The 18,664-nt window shown below is 53.7% G+C and overlaps 7 protein-coding genes across 7 annotated transcripts; 2 read left to right on the top strand and 5 right to left on the bottom strand.

The window, feature by feature from the left end:
• Window positions 1–1,093: 1,093 nt before the first annotated feature.
• BDP81DRAFT_323410 (uncharacterized protein) lies at window positions 1,094–2,774 on the top strand (the record flags this gene model as incomplete). The annotated part of the gene is made up of 3 exons (XM_060584794.1): window positions 1,094–1,171; window positions 1,245–1,275; window positions 1,456–2,774. 3 exons carry the CDS (start codon window positions 1,094–1,096, stop codon window positions 2,772–2,774), a joined length of 1,428 nt encoding a protein of 475 aa, XP_060443818.1.
• A 144-nt stretch (window positions 2,775–2,918) lies between these two features.
• BDP81DRAFT_323435 (rho-type GTPase-activating protein) lies at window positions 2,919–5,022 on the top strand (the record flags this gene model as incomplete). Its single annotated transcript, XM_060584797.1, has 3 exons — window positions 2,919–4,635; window positions 4,690–4,823; window positions 4,879–5,022. The coding sequence occupies 3 exons, from the start codon at window positions 2,919–2,921 to the stop codon at window positions 5,020–5,022; spliced, it is 1,995 nt and encodes a 664-aa protein (XP_060443817.1).
• Window positions 5,023–5,793: 771 nt separating this feature from the next.
• BDP81DRAFT_450949 (uncharacterized protein) lies at window positions 5,794–6,759 on the bottom strand (the record flags this gene model as incomplete). The annotated part of the gene is made up of 2 exons (XM_060592588.1): window positions 5,794–6,584; window positions 6,651–6,759. The coding sequence occupies 2 exons, from the start codon at window positions 6,757–6,759 to the stop codon at window positions 5,794–5,796; spliced, it is 900 nt and encodes a 299-aa protein (XP_060443816.1).
• Window positions 6,760–8,572: 1,813 nt separating this feature from the next.
• Window positions 8,573–9,217, bottom strand: BDP81DRAFT_322497 (thioesterase superfamily protein; the record flags this gene model as incomplete). Its single annotated transcript, XM_060584702.1, has 2 exons — window positions 8,573–8,924; window positions 9,012–9,217. The coding sequence occupies 2 exons, from the start codon at window positions 9,215–9,217 to the stop codon at window positions 8,573–8,575; spliced, it is 558 nt and encodes a 185-aa protein (XP_060443815.1).
• Window positions 9,218–9,834: 617 nt separating this feature from the next.
• BDP81DRAFT_462246 (major facilitator superfamily transporter) lies at window positions 9,835–11,689 on the bottom strand (the record flags this gene model as incomplete). The annotated part of the gene is made up of 3 exons (XM_060593876.1): window positions 9,835–10,814; window positions 10,867–11,214; window positions 11,284–11,689. The coding sequence occupies 3 exons, from the start codon at window positions 11,687–11,689 to the stop codon at window positions 9,835–9,837; spliced, it is 1,734 nt and encodes a 577-aa protein (XP_060443814.1).
• Window positions 11,690–12,449: 760 nt separating this feature from the next.
• BDP81DRAFT_395668 (uncharacterized protein) lies at window positions 12,450–13,439 on the bottom strand (the record flags this gene model as incomplete). Its single annotated transcript, XM_060588089.1, has 1 exon — window positions 12,450–13,439. One exon carries the CDS (start codon window positions 13,437–13,439, stop codon window positions 12,450–12,452), a length of 990 nt encoding a protein of 329 aa, XP_060443813.1.
• Window positions 13,440–15,821: 2,382 nt separating this feature from the next.
• BDP81DRAFT_395667 (uncharacterized protein) lies at window positions 15,822–16,667 on the bottom strand (the record flags this gene model as incomplete). Its single annotated transcript, XM_060588088.1, has 1 exon — window positions 15,822–16,667. The coding sequence occupies one exon, from the start codon at window positions 16,665–16,667 to the stop codon at window positions 15,822–15,824; it is 846 nt and encodes a 281-aa protein (XP_060443812.1).
• Between the last annotated feature and the right edge of the window lie 1,997 nt (window positions 16,668–18,664).

The raw sequence follows: 18,664 nt of genomic DNA, 5'->3' as shown, positions 1-18,664 counted from the left end.
CCTACCTACTACCTACTACTTCTACTCCTTAGGTACCTTACGGATAAAGGTACACAATCTTCCAAGTTCCACCCCTCGCTTTTCTCGTACACGCTAGCAATCTACCTTACCTTCCACATTACCTACCTTACGGATACTTTGTACGAAGTACACGACCCGTCACTGCCTTAAGGCAAGGTCCGCGCGTAGCAAGCACCTTCCTTCATTAGAGACCGTCCAGCTCTCCCCCCAAGTCCCCATCTGACTCTCTTGTACCTCTCTAAGGGCCTGGACAGCCCCCTGAACCCGTCCACCCACCCTTCCCAGGCACGCCAGCTTCGGTCCTCATCATCCCGTTGCTGTTAGCCCGGTACCACGGACCAAGCCCAGGGCTTGCCATCGTCTCGCTCGTCCTCCACGTCGTCGTCGCACCTCTTCATCCAACCTACCATTCGAGGGCCTAGTTTGTCACCACAATTCCCAATTCGACAAGCCCGCGCTCAGCTTTGCTCTCGCTTCCACTGTGACCAGAGATCACGGCCTCTGCCACTTAACCTCATTACCTTGCTTCACCTCACCTAACCCTGATTTTGTTCACCGGCGCCGTGTCGCTTTTTTTTTTTTTTTGCCTTTCCTTATTTTTTTCTCGCCTCCCCCAGAGGCCCCGAGCGAGCTCTCGAGTACAATCTCTCACCTTCTCGCTGGCGAACTACATCGAAGACCCTCCAGACGAAATCAAACGAGCGCTACCACGACGACACCGCCCACGCCCCTCGCTACCTTCACCACCTCGAAATTCACTTCCCGCCCGCCCGTCTGGTTTCGCTGCTATCGCGCCTCTGAGCACACACCCCCTTTCGAAGCGCCATTCACTACAAGCTACGCTGCCCGTCGTACACGCCCTTTCCTGTCGAGCTCCTGGCACGAACCGCACAGTCTGCCGACCGACCCTCATCTCTCGTCGTCCATGATACAGCTCTTCACAGTCGATCCTTCGCCTATCGATCGTTTTGCTGACGACTTGCTTTCATGACCGGCGACAAAGTCCACTTCCTCCTGCTTGCCAGATAATTGTCGTGACGACGTCCTACGAAAAAAGGACCTTCTGCCCGTCATGACTGCCGTCGTGGAGGATTATTTGGAGAGTCCCATGGACAACGACGACGTCTTCCCTTGCAAAGGCTGCGGCGAGGTACGATGGCCCACCCCCGTTACTTCTGACTATTCTGCAAGCACGTACTGACGGCGGTACCCTACCCGACTAGATCCTAGAAGAGGGCAAAGCGTTCGAACTTGGTATGTCCCTCACAATTGCTTCTCTTCTCATCTCTTCCTTGCCCTATTCTCTTCTGTTTCTGTAATATGCTCTGAGCAGCATCACTTGGCTTCACCCTATGGCCATGATGTCCTCCGTGGCCATGGCGCCGTCTGCAGTCTCCAAGTTCAACCAAGCTAATCAGTCTCCTCCTAAATCAGCTGGCAACCGATGGCATCTCAACTGCTTCCGCTGCAATACTTGCGGCACCCTCCTCGATTCCGATGCGAACCTGCTACTCCTGGGCGACGGCTCGCTCATCTGCAACAACTGTACATATAGCTGCAGTGCTTGTAACAACAAGATCGAAGACCTCGCCATCCTCACTGGAGATCAGGCCTTCTGCGCAACGTGCTTTAGGTGTCGCAACTGCAAGCGGAAGATTGAGAACCTGCGATATGCTCGAACCTCACAAGGCATCTTCTGCATGAGCTGTCATGAGTCGCTCATGGCAAGACGGAGGAAAAAATCAAAAGCGGCAGCCCAGGCCAAGTCGAAGGAGAAGGATGGCTCTCCCATGATTACAGACAAATCATTGCCCGCCTTGCCACCCAATGCCATTCCTCCAAACGCCTTCCACGATACCAAAGTCGACCCCGACTCCGACAAGGAGACTCCGACCGAGCTATCCCCAAGACCGCGACCGGCATACGGCAGAAATGATTCTTCGTCGAAAAATAGCACCCGGCCTTCGCGTTCTCCTGAGCGTGTCTCGGAGCCCACCAGGGAGAGCGGCTTGGGTCTTCCTGCTGCAAACTACCGCAATAACCGCAATTCGACCATGTATGCCCCAAATAACAACAACGGCGATGCCAATGGTGGTGACGACGGCTTCTTCATTCCGGTTGCGCTGGATAATAACCCGGCATCGAATTCCACCCCGCGGTCGACATCGGAGAATGTGTCTGGCATATCCAAGAAGGATAAGGACTACTTCAGTGTGCCCCGGGCCAGCACTGATAGAAAGGGCGAATCCCAATCATCAACACCCCATATTGCTTTCCAAGAGAAGGGTCGGCAGCCGTCGTCCGATTACGAGTCCGGTCCCGTCAAGTTGCCGCTGCGCAAGACTTCAAAATCGTCGAGGCATGACGGGCGATCATCGGTCATTAATGACGAAAAGTCGCAGAAGGTTACAACCGGCAAGCTTTCGCCGTCGATTGACGAGTTTAAGTTGCAAGATGCGCCCAAGAGCAAGAAACTCATTAGCCCGAGAAGTGCTTCTCACTCGGCCGCCTTGACCCCAGAGAGCGGCAGCGCCAAGAGCAGTGAAGGTGTTCTGCGTAAAGACAAGGAGCCGTTCCCTAACCTGCCTTCGTCTGATTCACCTCCCCGCATGGCCCGATCGTCTCAAGATTCGAGACAACGCGATGAGGGTGAGGTGCGTCCTTCGATGGACTCCATCTCTTCCTCGCGAACAGACACAACTGCAGGCAAATCCATTGCTCGTAAAGAGCTTCCCTCGCGCAACTGTAAGTGAATATCGCACTCGTGTTTTACCATCATGCAAGGCGCACCGACCTAACCTTTTTTTCACTCTCCCACAGCAAACGGCAAACCTTTAGGTCGATCCAACACACATGATGAGACAAGCTCATCGGGCCTCGCAGCCGGGCGACCGAATATGACTGAGCACAAGCTCAGCGATACTTACATGCAGCCTCGAGCACCCCCGCAACCGCCCGGCAAACCTGCCAACAGTCCCAATCCTCCCGCAAAGGATCAGGCAAACGTCAACGAGGAAGGAAAGGTCTCCCCTAAGCTGCCTAGATGGAGCGCAGGTGGCGATTTCAGTATGGACGAGGACATGGCGAGGATACTCGGCACCGATGCAGATTCTTCGTCCATCCTTCGTCGTGTATCAAATGCTGTCCGCCACGGACGCACCAACAGTACCGAAGGTGGTCATTCTCAGTCTCAACATCCTCATAGAGTCACAGGTCACACGAGGAGTATCAGCGAGACCACCCGTGGTACCGCTTCTCCTCGCTGGCCCAAGACCCCTATCGCCGAGGACCCCAACGGGCATGAGATCAGCAGCCCTATTTCCCTCCACTCGAGCGACGATCCGGCTTTCCTCAAGAGGCAATTGCGCAACTCTGAGAATCGTGTGGCTGAGTTGGAGAGACAGTTCACCACGGAGAAGGACTTGAAGCGTCTTAACAAGACACTCATCGAAAAGCGCAAAACAGTCTCGGTGTTGGATACTCAGACTGAGATTATGATTCGTCAGCTCGAAGTTCTCGCCGGATACGTCGAACGCGCAAAGGAGACTAAGACACCTGTCGACCCCCGCGACCTGGAGGATTCCGCAATCAAGGAGTTTGTGCAGAAGCTTGACAAAGTCAAGCAGGCAATGAGCGCAGCTATTGAGCAACTCCACGAGGAGCGCGACGAGCTGGTCGACGAGAAGAACCAAGCAATGGCCGACAGGGACCGCGCCCTCTTGGAGTTTGAGCAGCTTTCTTCCAAGAATGCCCAGCTCGCGGACATGAACAACGACCTGACCCACCAAATCCAAGAACGGTTCAAGTCTCAGATTGGAGGCGAACTCAAGTCCCCCAACGGCCTTGGCATTTACAGCCAGAGCAAGGTCTTCTCTTCATCCAACCTCAACCTCACCGACTCGGCGAGCATGACCACGACTCTCGTTCATGAGACGGATGAGCCAGTTGTCGAAGCTCGACCGACAGTGGTTGATATCAGGAAGGGACAGGTGAAGAAGTTCAACTGGAAGAAGGGGTCCAAGGGCCTCGCAGGAAGTGTAGCCAAGGGTGTCAACCGTGCTGTCGTGGCGTTCCAGCAGGAGCGAGAGCGCGGCCCCCATCAGGGCCTGACAGGGGACAGCATCGGCCTGCCGTACAATATGACTGTTTCTCAAGTGGAAGCACCCAGTACCCAGGCTCCTGGCCCTGCCACGCTGCAGAAGGGTGCGCAGCAACAACAAGGATTTGGCTTCTTCAAGAACAAGAACAACCAGAAGTCCATGTCTACGACTAACGTGTCGACACCCACGATCGCGGAGGCGCCTACCACCTTGTTCGGCTCAGATCTAACTGAAAGAGCTGACTACGAAAGGCGCACCATCCCCAGCGTGGTGACTCGTTGCATCGAAGAGGTTGAGCTTCGCGGTATGGATATTGAAGGCATCTACCGAAAGACGGGCGGCAACTCCCTGGTGAAGGTCATTCAAGAAGGATTCGACAAGAGCGAGGACTACGACATCTCAGACCCTGGCCTGGACATCACCGCGGTGACGAGCGTGCTGAAGCAGTACTTCAGAAAGTTGCCGATGCCGTTGTTGACGTACGATGTGTACGACAGAGTTCTTGAGTCGAATGGTAAGTTGATGCCTCGCACACTGTTCGGTGTAATGAGCTAACAGTGCCTGGTAGCCATCGCAGACCAGACCGAACGCTGTGACCATCTTCGCAAGGTGTTCAGCACGATGCCCCAGCGACACCGCGACTGCCTCGAATTCTTGATGTTCCATCTTGCGCGGGTTGCCCAGCGGGAGCCCGAGAATTTGGTAAGCTTCTCAATTCAGTAGTGCGATTTTGCAATAAAGCTAACCGACAACACAGATGTCTCCCAAGAACCTGGCGGTCGTATTTGCGCCCACTATCATGCGAGACACGAGCCTGGAACGCGAGATGACAGACATGCACGCCAAGAACCTGGCTGTGCAATTCGTTGTCGAGAATAGCCACACCATCTTTACCGACTGAAAGACTGGCTTGGATGGACAAATATGATGTTGGAAATCCCATGTACATATCAACGCACCCACGACTTGACGCCCTCGACCCCCTTCTATTCAATGAATCTGGCCCGGAGATACTTACCCCAGGCCTGACGGCTTTTATTACTACCTCACATTTGGATTTGAATTGTTCGGACGCCGTCATGACTGCAGCAATTTGGGAGTCTTTTCCGCGCCAGGAAACTTTAATGATATCCACATTTCTTGCTTCAGGGCACGAAAGGAGTTTTCTTTGGTTCTCGAAGGCGGGTTTAGGAATCAGGGCTGATGGGACTTATTCACTTTCGCTGCGAGAGCGCCGTTCCACCTCGTCCAATTTCAAATGTCGAGGTCAGCTCAGTCTTGTGACGAGGTTATGCAGTTGGTTAGAAGGAGGACGAGTCATACGTGACAGGATGATGATCGAGCACGACGCTGAAGAGCATGGTACTTGCGCATGGAGTCATTGCGGGCGAGGTGGAATTCTCCAAGTTTTAGTGACGCTGCAAATATCTCGTGGATGGGCGCAGCCTATCCTTTGTATCTGAACAAAGCTAATCTGAAACTTTTATCAACTATTGTGCCCTAATAATGTGATATGTACAATGTGGTATCAAGCTGTGCAGACTCTCAGAGGGATGAGGGCAGACTCAACAGACTTGCCGCTCAATTTTCCATCTTCGGCCCCTTTTCCTCCCGTTTTGCACCACTCACTCGGTCACTTGCTGCCCGCTCAACTCACACTCAAACTTGCACTCTACTTTGAATCCCCAACCATACGCCTCACCTTCTCCAACAACAGCGCGCTCTCCCTGCCCAGCCTGCGCTGCCCGCCATTCTCGGTGCCCTTGCGCGCCTTGGCCATGGCCCGGCGGTACCGCTCGCGGTCGGCCGTCTTGCGCTCGCGCTCCTCGCGGCGGCGCTGGATCTCGGCGTGGCGGGCCTCTGCCTCTTGCTTTTTTTGCGAGGCTTGGGCGAGTTGTTTTTCGTAGTAGTTTGGTTTGTTGGTGCGGGGTTTGCGTTGTTGTTGGCCGGGTTGGTAGCGGTCTCCGCCTCCGGCGGTGGTGGTGTCTGGGGCAGAGGTTGTGTCTTCTGCCGAGGCGTTGCGTTTGATGGCGATTGTGTTTGGGTTGGGTTGTTTGTCGTCGTTGTTGTCGAGCGTTTCTGCGCGGGAGGGGTTTGCTTTTTCTTTTGAGGGGTTAGGGGTTGTGGTTGTTGTCGTTGGCGGTGTTGGTGTTGATGAGGATGAGGATGTGGCGTCTGTGGGTGTGTCTACTACCACTGCTGATAATGCAGCAGCAGCAGCTGCTGCTGATGCTGAAGTCGGCGCAGGAGAGCCCGTCTTGCTGGAGGGGTCCTGGAGGGAGTCGAGCTCATCTTCGCTTGAGACGTCCTTCTGTGCCAGCGCGGCGGTGACATTGGCGGTGGCGGGTTGCTGTGCGTTTGAGGACGAGGACGAGGCCTGGGAGGCGAGTTCACGCTCCTTGATCTTTGCGTAGGCTTTCTTGATCTTGGCCTTGTGGATGAGCTCGATCTTCTTCTTTTCGACTGTGAAGGGTGGAGGTGAGGTTAGTGGATCGTGATCATTTGAGTGAGGTTGTGATATTTCCTTACCCTTTCTACGCCATGGACCCTCGGGGAGGGTGTTTGGTCCGAAGCCCTTGCGCTTCTTGACCTGGTGGTCTTTTGAGGCCGTGCCTTCGGCGGCGCGTTTAGGAGCCATGGTGGGTGATGGTGAGGATGAGGATGAGGATGAGGATGAGTGAGAGACTGGAGTGTGTGAGGCGAGTCGGTCAAGCCTGTTTGGAAATGAGTGAGGCGCGGTGTCCTTCCCTTGTATGATGAGATTCGTACAGAATTGGGCTCCCTGTTTGCGCCTTTCTTGGGCAGATGCGATACGTTTTGTCACACTTTTATGTGTGTAAGGTCTCTCTGTATGAGAGTGAGAGAGAGGTTTTGATGTGGTCGATGGATGAAGCGATTGAGCCAGGATGAAATTTTAGGTGGATCCTGCGATGAGAGGTTCGAGAAAGGTGGGAACGAAAGCGGTTTAGCGTGAATTTTGCGCCGACCCCAGTGGGAGGGCGGTCCGTTTCGGACGTTGTGGACCGTCGACCTTGCCCCGGCTCCTGATTATCGGACCTCACATTACCTTACGGGACGGTATGGTAAACGTTGATGAATTCTATCTGCGAGAAGAAAGCACTTCATCTTGAAATCAGAAACTACTTTTTTACTTGGGCTGTTTCATGATCTAATCTTCAGCTTTCAAGTGATGTGAAGAACCTTCCTTTGGGCCTCTCCTCTTGGTGGCGGACGACCTCTTAGAGGCAATGTCATCCGGCACCTCATCCACCAAGTTGATGTTCGCGCTCGAAAATAAGACGAATTGCTGCACAAAGCTTTGCTCATAAGATAGGAATGCTCTTTGCTCTTCAAAGTAAGGCAGAAAAGCCAAATATGCACCGTGACGAGGAAGTTTCTCCAACCCCGACTCTACCCGTAGGAAGGGATTTCTTCAAGTGTTCGAGGATGAGATGGTAGTTCAAATCGGGATAGCGTTGATGCATCGGGGTAAGAAAGAATTTCCCTCCTAGATAGAACCTAGTGATATAATACACCAAAGGGCATATCTATCAAATATAGAGAGGGAGAAAAAAAAAAGAAAAAAAAAGGGTTCGCCACCGGTGTGGCTACATACATCTCTTGGTGCTCATTCCGGGACTCGAACTCGTGATACTCGTATGCGCTAAGCCTGTCGTCGAGTAGGCTGGTTGGCGAATGTAATTATTGACCAGTAACCACTCCACCATCCAGCCAGTTTGACCTGACCCGTCGACCTAGACGGGCGCCTGCTGGCTGGTGACGGGAATGGAGCTGAGGGGGTATATATGGGATGACTGCGAATACATTTCAACGAATACTAGCCAACGACTTTGAGATTTGAAACCGCATGGCCTCCAGGACAGTAGTCGATTCCCGTTAGATATACATGACCTGGACAGGTAAACAGAGGCTACCTAGGCATCGACATCTCGCTCGCAGTGGCACACAGTTCAGTCACTACAGCCTGACAGCATGGTCAAATTGCTCGCACTCCTTTCTTAGTTCATCCCGCCATTTAAGTCGGTCACAGCCAGAACAGCGCAGAGTTTCCTGCGGCCACAGGATGTGAAGATACTACTCTCATCCTCCGTCTGACGATCTTGTATTTCGGAGATGAAGTAGCCGAGAGAGCGGATTTGAGATGATATCGCTTTCTTGTCGGTCAAAGTACGCGATCTATCTTTTTGCCACAGAAACGGAAGGGCCTTTAACCATGTTAAAAGTTTATTCTGTGCTTCTAATCTATCGAGCTCTTCTGTGCAGCCGAGGCAAGGCTTCATACACTCCGCGGTGTGTATAATCATCTACGCACTTCCATCGAGGCAGCATACACGCCCCATCTATCCCAACCACAACGACCTCGCCAAAAAGCAAACAGCACCCCCTCCCAAAATCAAACTTCATATAACAACCCCCACCCCCCCCCCCCTTCACAACTTCTCAACCAACCTAACATACAAACTCTCCGCCCTCGCCAACACCTCCCCCCCCTCATCCTCAATCCTCGCATCAATCCACCACTTCCTCCCCACAACCCTCGTAACCTCCACAACGCACAGCACCGTCTGCGGCGTCCTCACAGGCTTGACGTACGTCACATTCAGATACGCCGTCATGTACGCCGCGTCCGGGATCAGCCCGTTACTCTTGTTCACGGAAAACACAAGCCCAATCGTCTCGTCCAGGATCGTGGCGACGATGCCGCCGTGCGAGACGGAGGGGTACCCGTTTATGCCGCTGCGGAGGGTGAGCAGGGCTTTGAGTTGGCGGATGAGGGTTGGGCTGGGGTCTGCTGCGTTGTTGCTGGCGTCGTTGGGTGTGGTTGGGATGGTGCTTGGGGATGTGGGAACTGATGATGATGCTGACGACGGCGACGACGACGGCCGCTTGTAAAATGTCAGAAACGCGGCAATCGTATCCGCCGTGTTGAGCGTCGTGGAAAAGAGCTGGTCCTCTGTGTTTTGCTTGGGAAACCGCGAGGGCACCGTGTCGCGGACCGTGTCTGGTTCGTTGAGGTGTGCCGCGCACCAGGGGATGGCCAGGAAGTGCTGGACGTCTGGGTTTGCTGACTTCATTGTTGCCCTTCTCCTTTTTCCTTCTTTTGCGGTTTAGACTTGATGGCCCTTTCTATATCTTTAGAGTTTGCTGCGTGTATGTGAGGTAGTCTGGTGAGCGTCCTAGTCTCTATACGGACGTCTTGTTGAAATGAGCGACTTCGGACTTCGATGATAAGCGTTGATGGACCCGGTTGATGATGAGCTGTGGATGTTCTCTGAGCTAAGAGCTTCAATTGAGTTGGGGAAAGAGCCGAGGTCGTTTCTTTATCAGATCGGGTCCGTGCGCTGGCCCGCGGCATGTCACCATAGGTATCCAAGTACTGGCAAGGTAGTCAACTCTCCTTGGCTCTGGTTGGTACGTTACAAAGTTATTGAGCAGAAACATGGGACGAGCGATAACCAACTCGAGGGTTCCTCATTGGCGTTTTTGACCTTGGATCTTCTGTCAGGCAACATTTTGTCGTAGAAAGTTTCTTATGGAGGAGCTGGTCGGCGCTGGCAGGTTCATCCCATGCCTTGATATCTGCAACTACCTGCTTGCATTCACAATGCCCCCCCCCCCCCGATACGCATAGCACAAGGTAACCTTCACAGACGAACAACGAACACTTCTTGAAGATGTTTCTTCAAGGTCGCTAAAGCATATATCGAAACCCTTCGCCAGCCGTACTTTTACGGCCCCCAGATCCCACCAAGCCCTCCTCCTCCTCGGCCTCGCCACCGACGGCGCAAGCGGCGTCAGTCTTGCGATTCAAGTACGATAGGTAGAACCTTAGAAACAACGCCAAGACAGCCACGGCGAGCATCGCGCCCGCGCAGGCTTGCATCCCAGGCGCGTAGAAAGGCGCGTCTCGATCTGGGTATAACCTCGTCCCCACAAGCGGACCGCATTGCCCGATAATCTGCATCAGGGCGAAACCCCCGCCCTGCCTGCTCTCGGACGCCTGGTTGTTGATGCTCCATGCCACGGTGAGCGTCACGACGTTGAAGAAGCCAATGGCTGCCGGGTACACTGCGAGATACCGCATCAGCGGCGAGAGACCGATGGGTTTTGCTAGTGCGAGCGCGGCGTATCCGCCAGCTGACGCGAGGGCGTGTAGTACGATGGGAATGGACCGGGTTTGCGCGCGATCCGATAGACGTGCCGTCAAGAGTACGGCGAGAAAGGCCAGAAAGTACGGAGGCGCGCTAAGCCCTTGCGATGCGAGGCGAGAGTGGCCCATCTCGGTGAGGATCTTGGGCAGGAATACGGGTAGAGAGGAATACGCCATGTTGGTGAGGAAGAACATGGCCGCGGTGAGCAACGCCATGGGATCGCACAAGACAGCAAACACTTCACGAATGTTGAGATTGCTAGAGCTCTTGGCCCCATGTTTCTTCTGATTCGGCTTCTCGCGTCCAAGTCGAAGGCGGGCCACCTTTTGCTCCCGCGCAGTGAGATAGCGGGCCGTGTCCGGGCTATCAGGAATGATGTGCCATGCTGCCACGGCGGCGAGAACTGATGGGAAACCCTCGACGAGGAACAAGAGACGCCAAGGGGCTATGGGGCCAGACTCTGCATAGTTGGTGATGAGCCAAGCCAAGGACGACGCGAATGTAGTTGCTAACGGTGCGGCTGCTCACAATCAGTCGGTTGGAACCGTCGTCTGAAGTGACATGATACTGACCAGAGATAAAAATAGCGGTACGAAATGCCAGTTCCTCTCGCTTGAAAAAGAAGGATAGGTAGAACGGTATACCTGTGAAGCCGGCCTCCCCAATGCCCAGCAACACCCGAAGGAAGATGAGTGTAGGATACGAGACGGAGACGGACTGTAGCGAAGCAGTCAGTCCCCACGAGAGGACAATCATGGAGACGTAGATATGCGCAGGGATGAGCTTCCACAGCAGTGACATCCACTCAAAGAAGATATACGAGATGTAAAAGGCCGTCAAAGTCCACTCATACCAACCGTCCCACGGAGGATTCGTCTGCAGATCCTCGTCCATACCGGCTATGCGCGCATTGCCAATGTCTACAGAGGAGAGCTCGTCAGTAAGTTGCAATATCACATGGCTGCTGGCTGTTTCAAGATATGCCATACTGGATCGATCCAAGAAACTCAGCATAAATAGCAGCGCTACAAAGACCACCAGCTTTCGGTCGTGCTTGCGAACAACACACCTCTCCTCGTCAGGGGTGTAAAGCTGGAAGCTCGCGACGGTGCTGGTGCTCGCTCTTCTCCGTAGCGACGGCGCTTCATCGCCCCATCCGTCATCAGTATCCTTTGCAGGCGATGCCCTCAAGCTCTTGAGCTCGTAGGCCTGGCCGCCGCCAAGCTGTGCCTCGTGCAAACGCAAGTCCTCGGCATCCTCGTCGTCGTCGTCGTCCGGGTCGAGATCGAGATCGCTGTCGAGGCTGAACTCGGCCGTGGTCTGCGCAAAAGACGGTGACGCTTCGCCGGTGCGATTTGAACGGCTAGGTGTGTGAAGCCTCGAAGATTCAGCCATTATGACAGGAGGAGTAGCGTCATGCGTCCCGTAAGAGTCGAGGACGCACGATCACCAAGGGGTACGCTCTGCAGAATAAGAATATTCAAGTCATGGAATTGGATAATGTACGAATGCTTGGCTCGCAGGCCGTGGTCCGCAATGAACGCAGGTGTTCGTTCCGCCGCATTGAAGGTGGGCGTTGCCGACGGAGCTAGCTTGAGATTGGTGTCTTGGAGGAGCGAGCTGGGCGCGTTGCTGCTAAAATATGTGGAACGGTGAAAGGATGCTCGAGAGAGGTCCCACGACCAGTGACGTACCTTAGCAAGCTGACCCCTGCTCTACTCCAGCTATTAGTGGAAGGGAAAGCTGGGGATCCTCCAAGGTGTCACTGCGGCTGGGTTTAGCGGATTGCGGGTTGCAGGTGATGGGACGATGTGCGGCAAGATATTGAAGCAAACGGGGGGAAAAGGTGAAGACTGTGATAATCTCCTTTCCTCTCTTCTTCCTCTCCTTGTCTGTTTTCGATAAAGTATTCAATTATACAAGCAGACGCCTTCGCTTTGAAACCGTGTCTACTACATTGCCGCGTGGGCGTGCGGCCGATTCGCTTAAAACGGAGGATGCCGTGGCGTGTCATACCCAGACAGCACACGGTACATTGGTACAAATACAGCTTCAGGTCGTGGAGAGCTGCCTCGAGGACGCTCTCCATTGAGCGTCTAATAAATGACATGGATCATCGCCCATTCTTCCCGAATATTCTTCTGAAGCCGCCTCTCTATGGATCATCGCCCTTCTTCCCAAATAATCTTCTGAAGCCGCCGCCCTTGGGTGTCTTTGGCCTAAAGTCCATTGAAGGTTTGTTTTGTAGTGTTGGCGTCTCCTTTTCCGTCCAATTGCCAAGCATGTTGGGATGTTGGGGAAGTGTGCCGTAAGGCAGACCCGCCTCCTTTGGTGAGAGCTGTTGCGGCGACATGGCTGTTGCGAACTGACTCGCTGGTACACTCGACATGTACTCACGGGGTGATGCCCCTCCTCTCGACGTTGAAGGGCCTGCACTGCGATCGCGGGGCCGGGGTGTCGCGTTTTCAGCCTCCCTTTCCAACTCCTCTTGTTCCGCCCTTGCCGCACCCATGTCTTCGGGGAAATCGCGCACCTCGTCGCCGCATACCACAATGTACCAGCGAATATCCTCTCCTCGTTGAAGCTGATCTCTCAGCTTCTCGAACCAGCCAGCCTTCTTCCCTGACGAGCTCTTCTTGGCCTTGTAGAATTCATCGCTAGGGGCGCTAGCCATCGCCTTGGTCTCGCTCAATCGTTCTTCGTACCGCATAATCTCCTCCGTTATTGAGTTGCTTAAATCAATGCGTACTACGTGGTCGGCAACGTATGCGTAGGGGCGGCTGACGTAGCTCAGGTCAGTCGGGTCATATTCCTCGAGCAGCTTGACAGCACTCCAATCGTTTTGCAAGACGTCATCCTCCTCTGGCGGCACGGTCGAGGCTGGGACATCGTATTCGTTGCGCAGTGCGGCGGCTTTGGATGCCTTGGACTTGTTCCGCTTCTTCTTGTCACGTTGGGCCTCGGTTTCGTCGGGTATGGGCTCGGGGAGGAAGTCGAAGAGAGAGTAGAAGGACTCGAGGATGGCGGGAGACGAGTTTGGCGCAATGATCCATTCGGGGGCGGCATCGTCAATGTTTTGGACGACGACAAAGACGCGGATGCTTCGACGATCCCAACGAAAGCCGTGGCAGAGGTAGGTAGGCATTGTGGGTAGTCGCGATAAAGCTTGGGACGGTCGGGGAGGGGTTGTGGAAGATAGGACGAAGCGGTATGTGGCGGGGCCTAAGCAGGTAGCTCAGGGGGAGACGGGAGCGATAACGAGCGTAGATCGGTGGAGAGCTCCGAGCTGGGGGGGGGTTGGGGGTTAGATGAGAGCTCCTTTTGCCAAAGTCGGGATCGAGTAACGTCGTCGTCGTTCGCGGCGTCGGGGTGAAGAGATATGTTGTTGGCTGAGGCGAGCAGGCTGGACGAATTAGACAGCCCAAACCCGCCAGAGAGGTGGAAGAGGCGTAGCGGGTGATGGGTGTCGTACGTCCTATGGAGAGGCGCGTCAGGGAGTACAAGTCCCGAGACGGGATGGAGCAAAAGTTGGAGATGGGAGAAGCTGGCAGTCTGAAAGATAGGGGTCAGGTGTTGTTGATTGCCGGTTCGACGGTAAGTTGAACGGTACGCAATGCATTATTCGAGCTGTGGCCGAGGAAACATAGCTTGTCGCATCGCACGCTGGGCTGCGGCGCACCTGACGCCCAACGAATTGTTGCTCCTGGGGGGGGGGGGGGCACGAAACAAAGACTGGGGACCTCGAAAGCGGCGTAGCCTGTTGGAAGGTGAAATTGGAAAGGCGACTTGTGAGTGGCCACAAGTCAAAGGACAAAGTGCAATTCGGGGCGAGAAAAGCAAAAAAAGAAGGGCAACATCAGGCCAGGCGAAGAGAGACAGCGAGGCGTGAGAGGAATGTCGAGAAAGTGAGAAGGGAAGCTGAAGGTGACTGACTGGGAGCTGTGGTGCTGGAGGGAAGGGACGGGAAAGAAAATATGCCAATAAGAAATGGCCGCCCAGGATCTGGCAGGCGCCACCACCCGGGACGTGTGGCCGAAAGAGAGAGCGTGAAAATACCTTAATAATGGAAGTGAGAGAGCAGAAGTCTTTTCTTCTGGAATTGCATCAACTGTATGCTTCCTCGAAGAACCTTCCTTACCTGCCTTTTCTCACAGGCTCAAGATTCTGGGGGCTGTCTATGCTCCGATGGAGATCATGGGGGCTTAGCCATGGTCCATGGAACACGGGAACAGGTCTGCAATGTCCAGAAGAAGGCTGCTAGCGCTTTCAAGTGTGCATCAGATGTCACTATTCCTGTGTCCATCCATCCTCGGTTCAATTCGATCGATATTAAAAACAAAGTATATGCCAGCAACGTATTCTCCAGACTCGCAAGACTCGGTATGTAACCATGTATTCACTTCGTACACGTACCTACGGATAGAGACAGACAAGATCTTCACAGCAATGCTCCGTACGGATAGCTATGACATGCATGAAACTAGGACCCCGGAGCTGTTTCCCGACCCTGAATCCCCACGACCTCCAGTCGCAGGCAATTGCTGGCTTTAGGTAAGCAATTAAGGCCCACCCGGCATGCTACCTCACTCTTCCTTCTTGCCTTCTTGCAGCGTGCAGCGTGCAGCGTGCAGCGTGCGGCTTGCCTCAATTCCGAGCTGAACCTTGGTTGCTTTTGTCAGTTGCAACCGAGGTTTGAGTTGAAGTATCTGCAGGAACGACGCACTAATAGTTGTGTTCCTTCCTTATGTTACCTTAGGACCCAACTTAAGTTGTTGAGACGACAACTCCAATAAGGTACGCCGTTTACGAAACCGAGACTCTGTAACCAACATCAACAAAGCGATCAATCTTGCCTTTACATTCCATCTCAACACAGACAAGACAATTACCTTTGACACAACCTTCAACCTTTGGCCAACTTGCGAGGCATGCCAGACAAGCCTCAAAAGCACTCGCATTCGAACCCAAACCACCGGGGGCCGATCAACAGCCACAACATGATTTGAGATTCGCGGATGGGGGCATACGTGTTCAGCACAACTCTACTGACGGCACGGGTTTCAAGCCGTCTTGAAACTGGCCAGAGGGAACCAGAAAGCTTAATCCCTGCCCCCGGGGTGCAGTCCACATGTAGGCGTCCCGAAGCACTCGTATCCAAGTTCGAACCGGCGGGGTAACAAAACGCAGTCTCTCGCGGTTCGCCTTGTCATGTCACTGTCTAGTCTATCTCGCGCGCCGCTCCCGACGACAGAAAGCTGTCAAGAAGCCCGGCTGAAACTTCATCCCTCCCGGGCCGAAGCTCACATGCGGCTGCGGCATCGCGCGCACAGTCTCGACATCTCTCGGATGTTGTAACAGGATCGCGGGGTAAATTGGTCTTTGGCACACAGTGGTATCCGTGTGTAATATGATCAACGGCAATGATGACTGAACACCAAGGTGCCATGTCTTGATCTGCTACATGGATGCCAAGGTAGTCAGTCTATGTACTTCATCGTAGCTTTCATCCCATCACTTGGCTTGCCGATCACCAAAGAGTAACACACCCCACAAACGCCGCTCCGAGCAGCAGCAACAGATTCGAAGCTACGCCAGCCGCCGCACCTGACGCCGCACCAGTCGTCGTACCAGCCGCCGTACCAGCCGCCGTGCCCGTTCCGGTACCAGTTGCCGTACCAGTTGCAGCCCCCGTCTCCGCAGGCAACGACGAACTTGACCTCCCAGTGATAAGAGACCCGGTATAAGGCGCAGGGCTTGTGAAGGGAGAACACGTTCCGGTCGCCCATTGAGAACTCAGAATAGACATCAGAGCTGTAGCTTCCCAAGCCCCAATATACTCGGTTTCCGTGAGGATTCGGTGAACCGCCTCGACCTTGTCCAACCCTGCAGTAATGGCCACAACAACAGAGTGTGCTTCCACGAAGCACGTATTGACGGGCAACTCCTCGTCCATAGTCCCGGTGCTGAGTGATGGGGTCGACGTTGATACGTGGCACCGTCCGTACTGATCCGAAAGCACATCGCCGCCGCCGCCGAGGCGGCAGTCCCAATATTTCACGATGCCGGACGTGGCCTTGTTGCTTCCGACCCAACTGGAGCCTTCGATGTGGGTGACGTTGGCCGGCCAGTAGCCCTCCTTTTGGCACGCCGCATCAGCTGTCGGACACACGACTTGGTAGGTTGCCGTTGACCTCTCGTACGCAACGACAGATGCTTCGAGACTCCCGGTCGGATGGGTGTCATAGATGAAGAAAGCTCTAGCGGATGATGTAACTCGAAGGGCTTTTTCGCTGGAGGTCGATGTCGCGGTCGTTTGCGCGTTTGCAAGAGCCAACATCGCCGAGACGGCGGACAGGAGCGACGACGTCTTCATTGCTAACGGAAGGATTGCTTCCAGCGCGAAATGTGACAGAGCCGGGCGGAGGCAGTTGTAAGTTGCTAGTGTTGACTTGCACAGGAGAAACTAAGCGCAGGGCGACGGACCGGCCTCCTTCTTGAACAACTCTCCAATGAAGCTTGGCAAAACTGTTGGCTGCGACTTTCAGTGAAGTCTGCCTTGAACCAACGGGGGTCGCGAACCGAAAGGGACTTCTGCGCGGAGGAGGGTATTCTTCCAGCCATTAGGAAGACTGTGCCTGACAGGGGCCCAATGTAAAAGGTGCAGGACCAAGAACTTAATTGAGATATGCTCATGGGGCCGATGGTGAAGGAAGAAACCCGATAAGTGTGGATTGATATTGAGGTCGTTCCGGCTGATCTCACGATACCAGTTTCAAAAGACGTTGACAGGACGCATCCATATTGACCCAACTTGCGACTTGCAAGATCAGACACAGGCTTCTACTCTCGATGACTCTGAAAGAAAAAAATGGTCTATCACCAAGTGATGTCCTAAGAACTTACTTAATAACTGTGGGGGGGGGGGTAAAAGTGTCACTGCGATATCCATGGCTGCTTGTGCCGTTCAAGTTTGTCTACGGTCAAGGAAAATCCTTAGATGATCTCGTCTAGATCATCGGAAAAGCTAGGCAGGGTAGACACCAACAACAACAACAACAATAGGAATAATGGCTCTGGGTTCGTAGCGGCACAGCCTCTGCCGCTGCTGTGCCGCAGAATTACGAGAAATGAGAACAGCTCGCCTCGTCGTCTTGCTCACATCAGGAGGGGAGGTTGCCCTTTCATTATATCTCTGGAATCAAGCTACTCTCGGCTGGGTTGAGCCTATGGCCGAGCTCCAATTCACAAAGTCCTGCGTAAAGACTACTCCGTAGACAGAGATTTACGAGAATCCCTCGGCGGAGACGACCATCCTTTCTCCCCCGATCCGATGCGGATGTTCAAATCCTCGTGATTAGTGATTCTCCTCTATTCGCGAAATTGTGGTCTGCCTGGCGTTTAATAAACCCCCGGTAGCTCCAACAGCAGGCGATTGGACGGCTGCTTCGTACAGCTGAAAGAAGCTTAATCGGGCCGCCGGGGCTATCCTGCTAGAGGTAAGGCGAGCTCAGGCCAAATCTCTCAGGGCCATCCTAGAAGCTCTTTTTTCGCTCTTTTATTTCTTGACCATCGTCTTTCTGTCTACCACAGACCGCTCAGAATTGGGTCCTGGGAAGACCTTGGATGCCTGCCGGTTCATCAACACGTCTGTCAACGAAAAGCATCAGTTACAGATCGATCTGGGCAATTTCAAGACTACAACATGCAAACACTGCCTGCGGGCGTTGATGGACCATTACCCCCCCCCCACCCGTCCAGGTCGGCGACTACAGGGTATCGTGTGTTGATCTACTCCCCCTTTCAAAATTTCTGCATCTCAATGCTGAGCAGAAAACTCCATCTTTTGATTCCGGACTTGAGTGCGTCTGAACGGCACCCCCCTGTATTTTAATCGGCCACCCACTAGCAGCGTCCACAACCAAAAACTATACAAAAATCGGCCGTACACGCTCCGATAGTGGCCCACCTCCCCCACTACCTAAAGCCGTCCGTACTAATATCTTCACCTTTTTCCAAGTTTTACCTTTAAAACTCTTTTAAAATTCAGGAAATATCTATAAAACAATTCTACGAAAATTACAACCTTTATAAAATAGAGTTAATTATATAATACGGGTTTAGATTAGTGGTTAGGGTTAGCGGTTATGGTCAGGGCTAGGAATTAGACGTAGGGTATGTGAATTTGTGCTTGTGTTTTTTGTTAAGCAGGGGAGGGCCGATTATAATTCAGGGGGGGTTGCCGTTCAGACGTACTCCCGGACTTCTTCAACATCCGAAGGAAAGCCTGCAGGTGATAACCCACAACGACGGAGTACGGAGATACAGTTCCACCCTTTGGCCCAGAGATAGAGATGAAGATAGCCTTTCATC

Source organism: Colletotrichum phormii (assembly GCF_030913505.1).
Source record: "Colletotrichum phormii strain CBS 102054 chromosome Unknown BDP81scaffold_13, whole genome shotgun sequence".
Classification (NCBI taxonomy): domain Eukaryota; kingdom Fungi; phylum Ascomycota; class Sordariomycetes; order Glomerellales; family Glomerellaceae; genus Colletotrichum; species Colletotrichum phormii.
The sequence above is the reverse complement of the archived record's forward strand: the minus strand, read 5'-3'. Positions and strand labels throughout refer to the sequence as shown.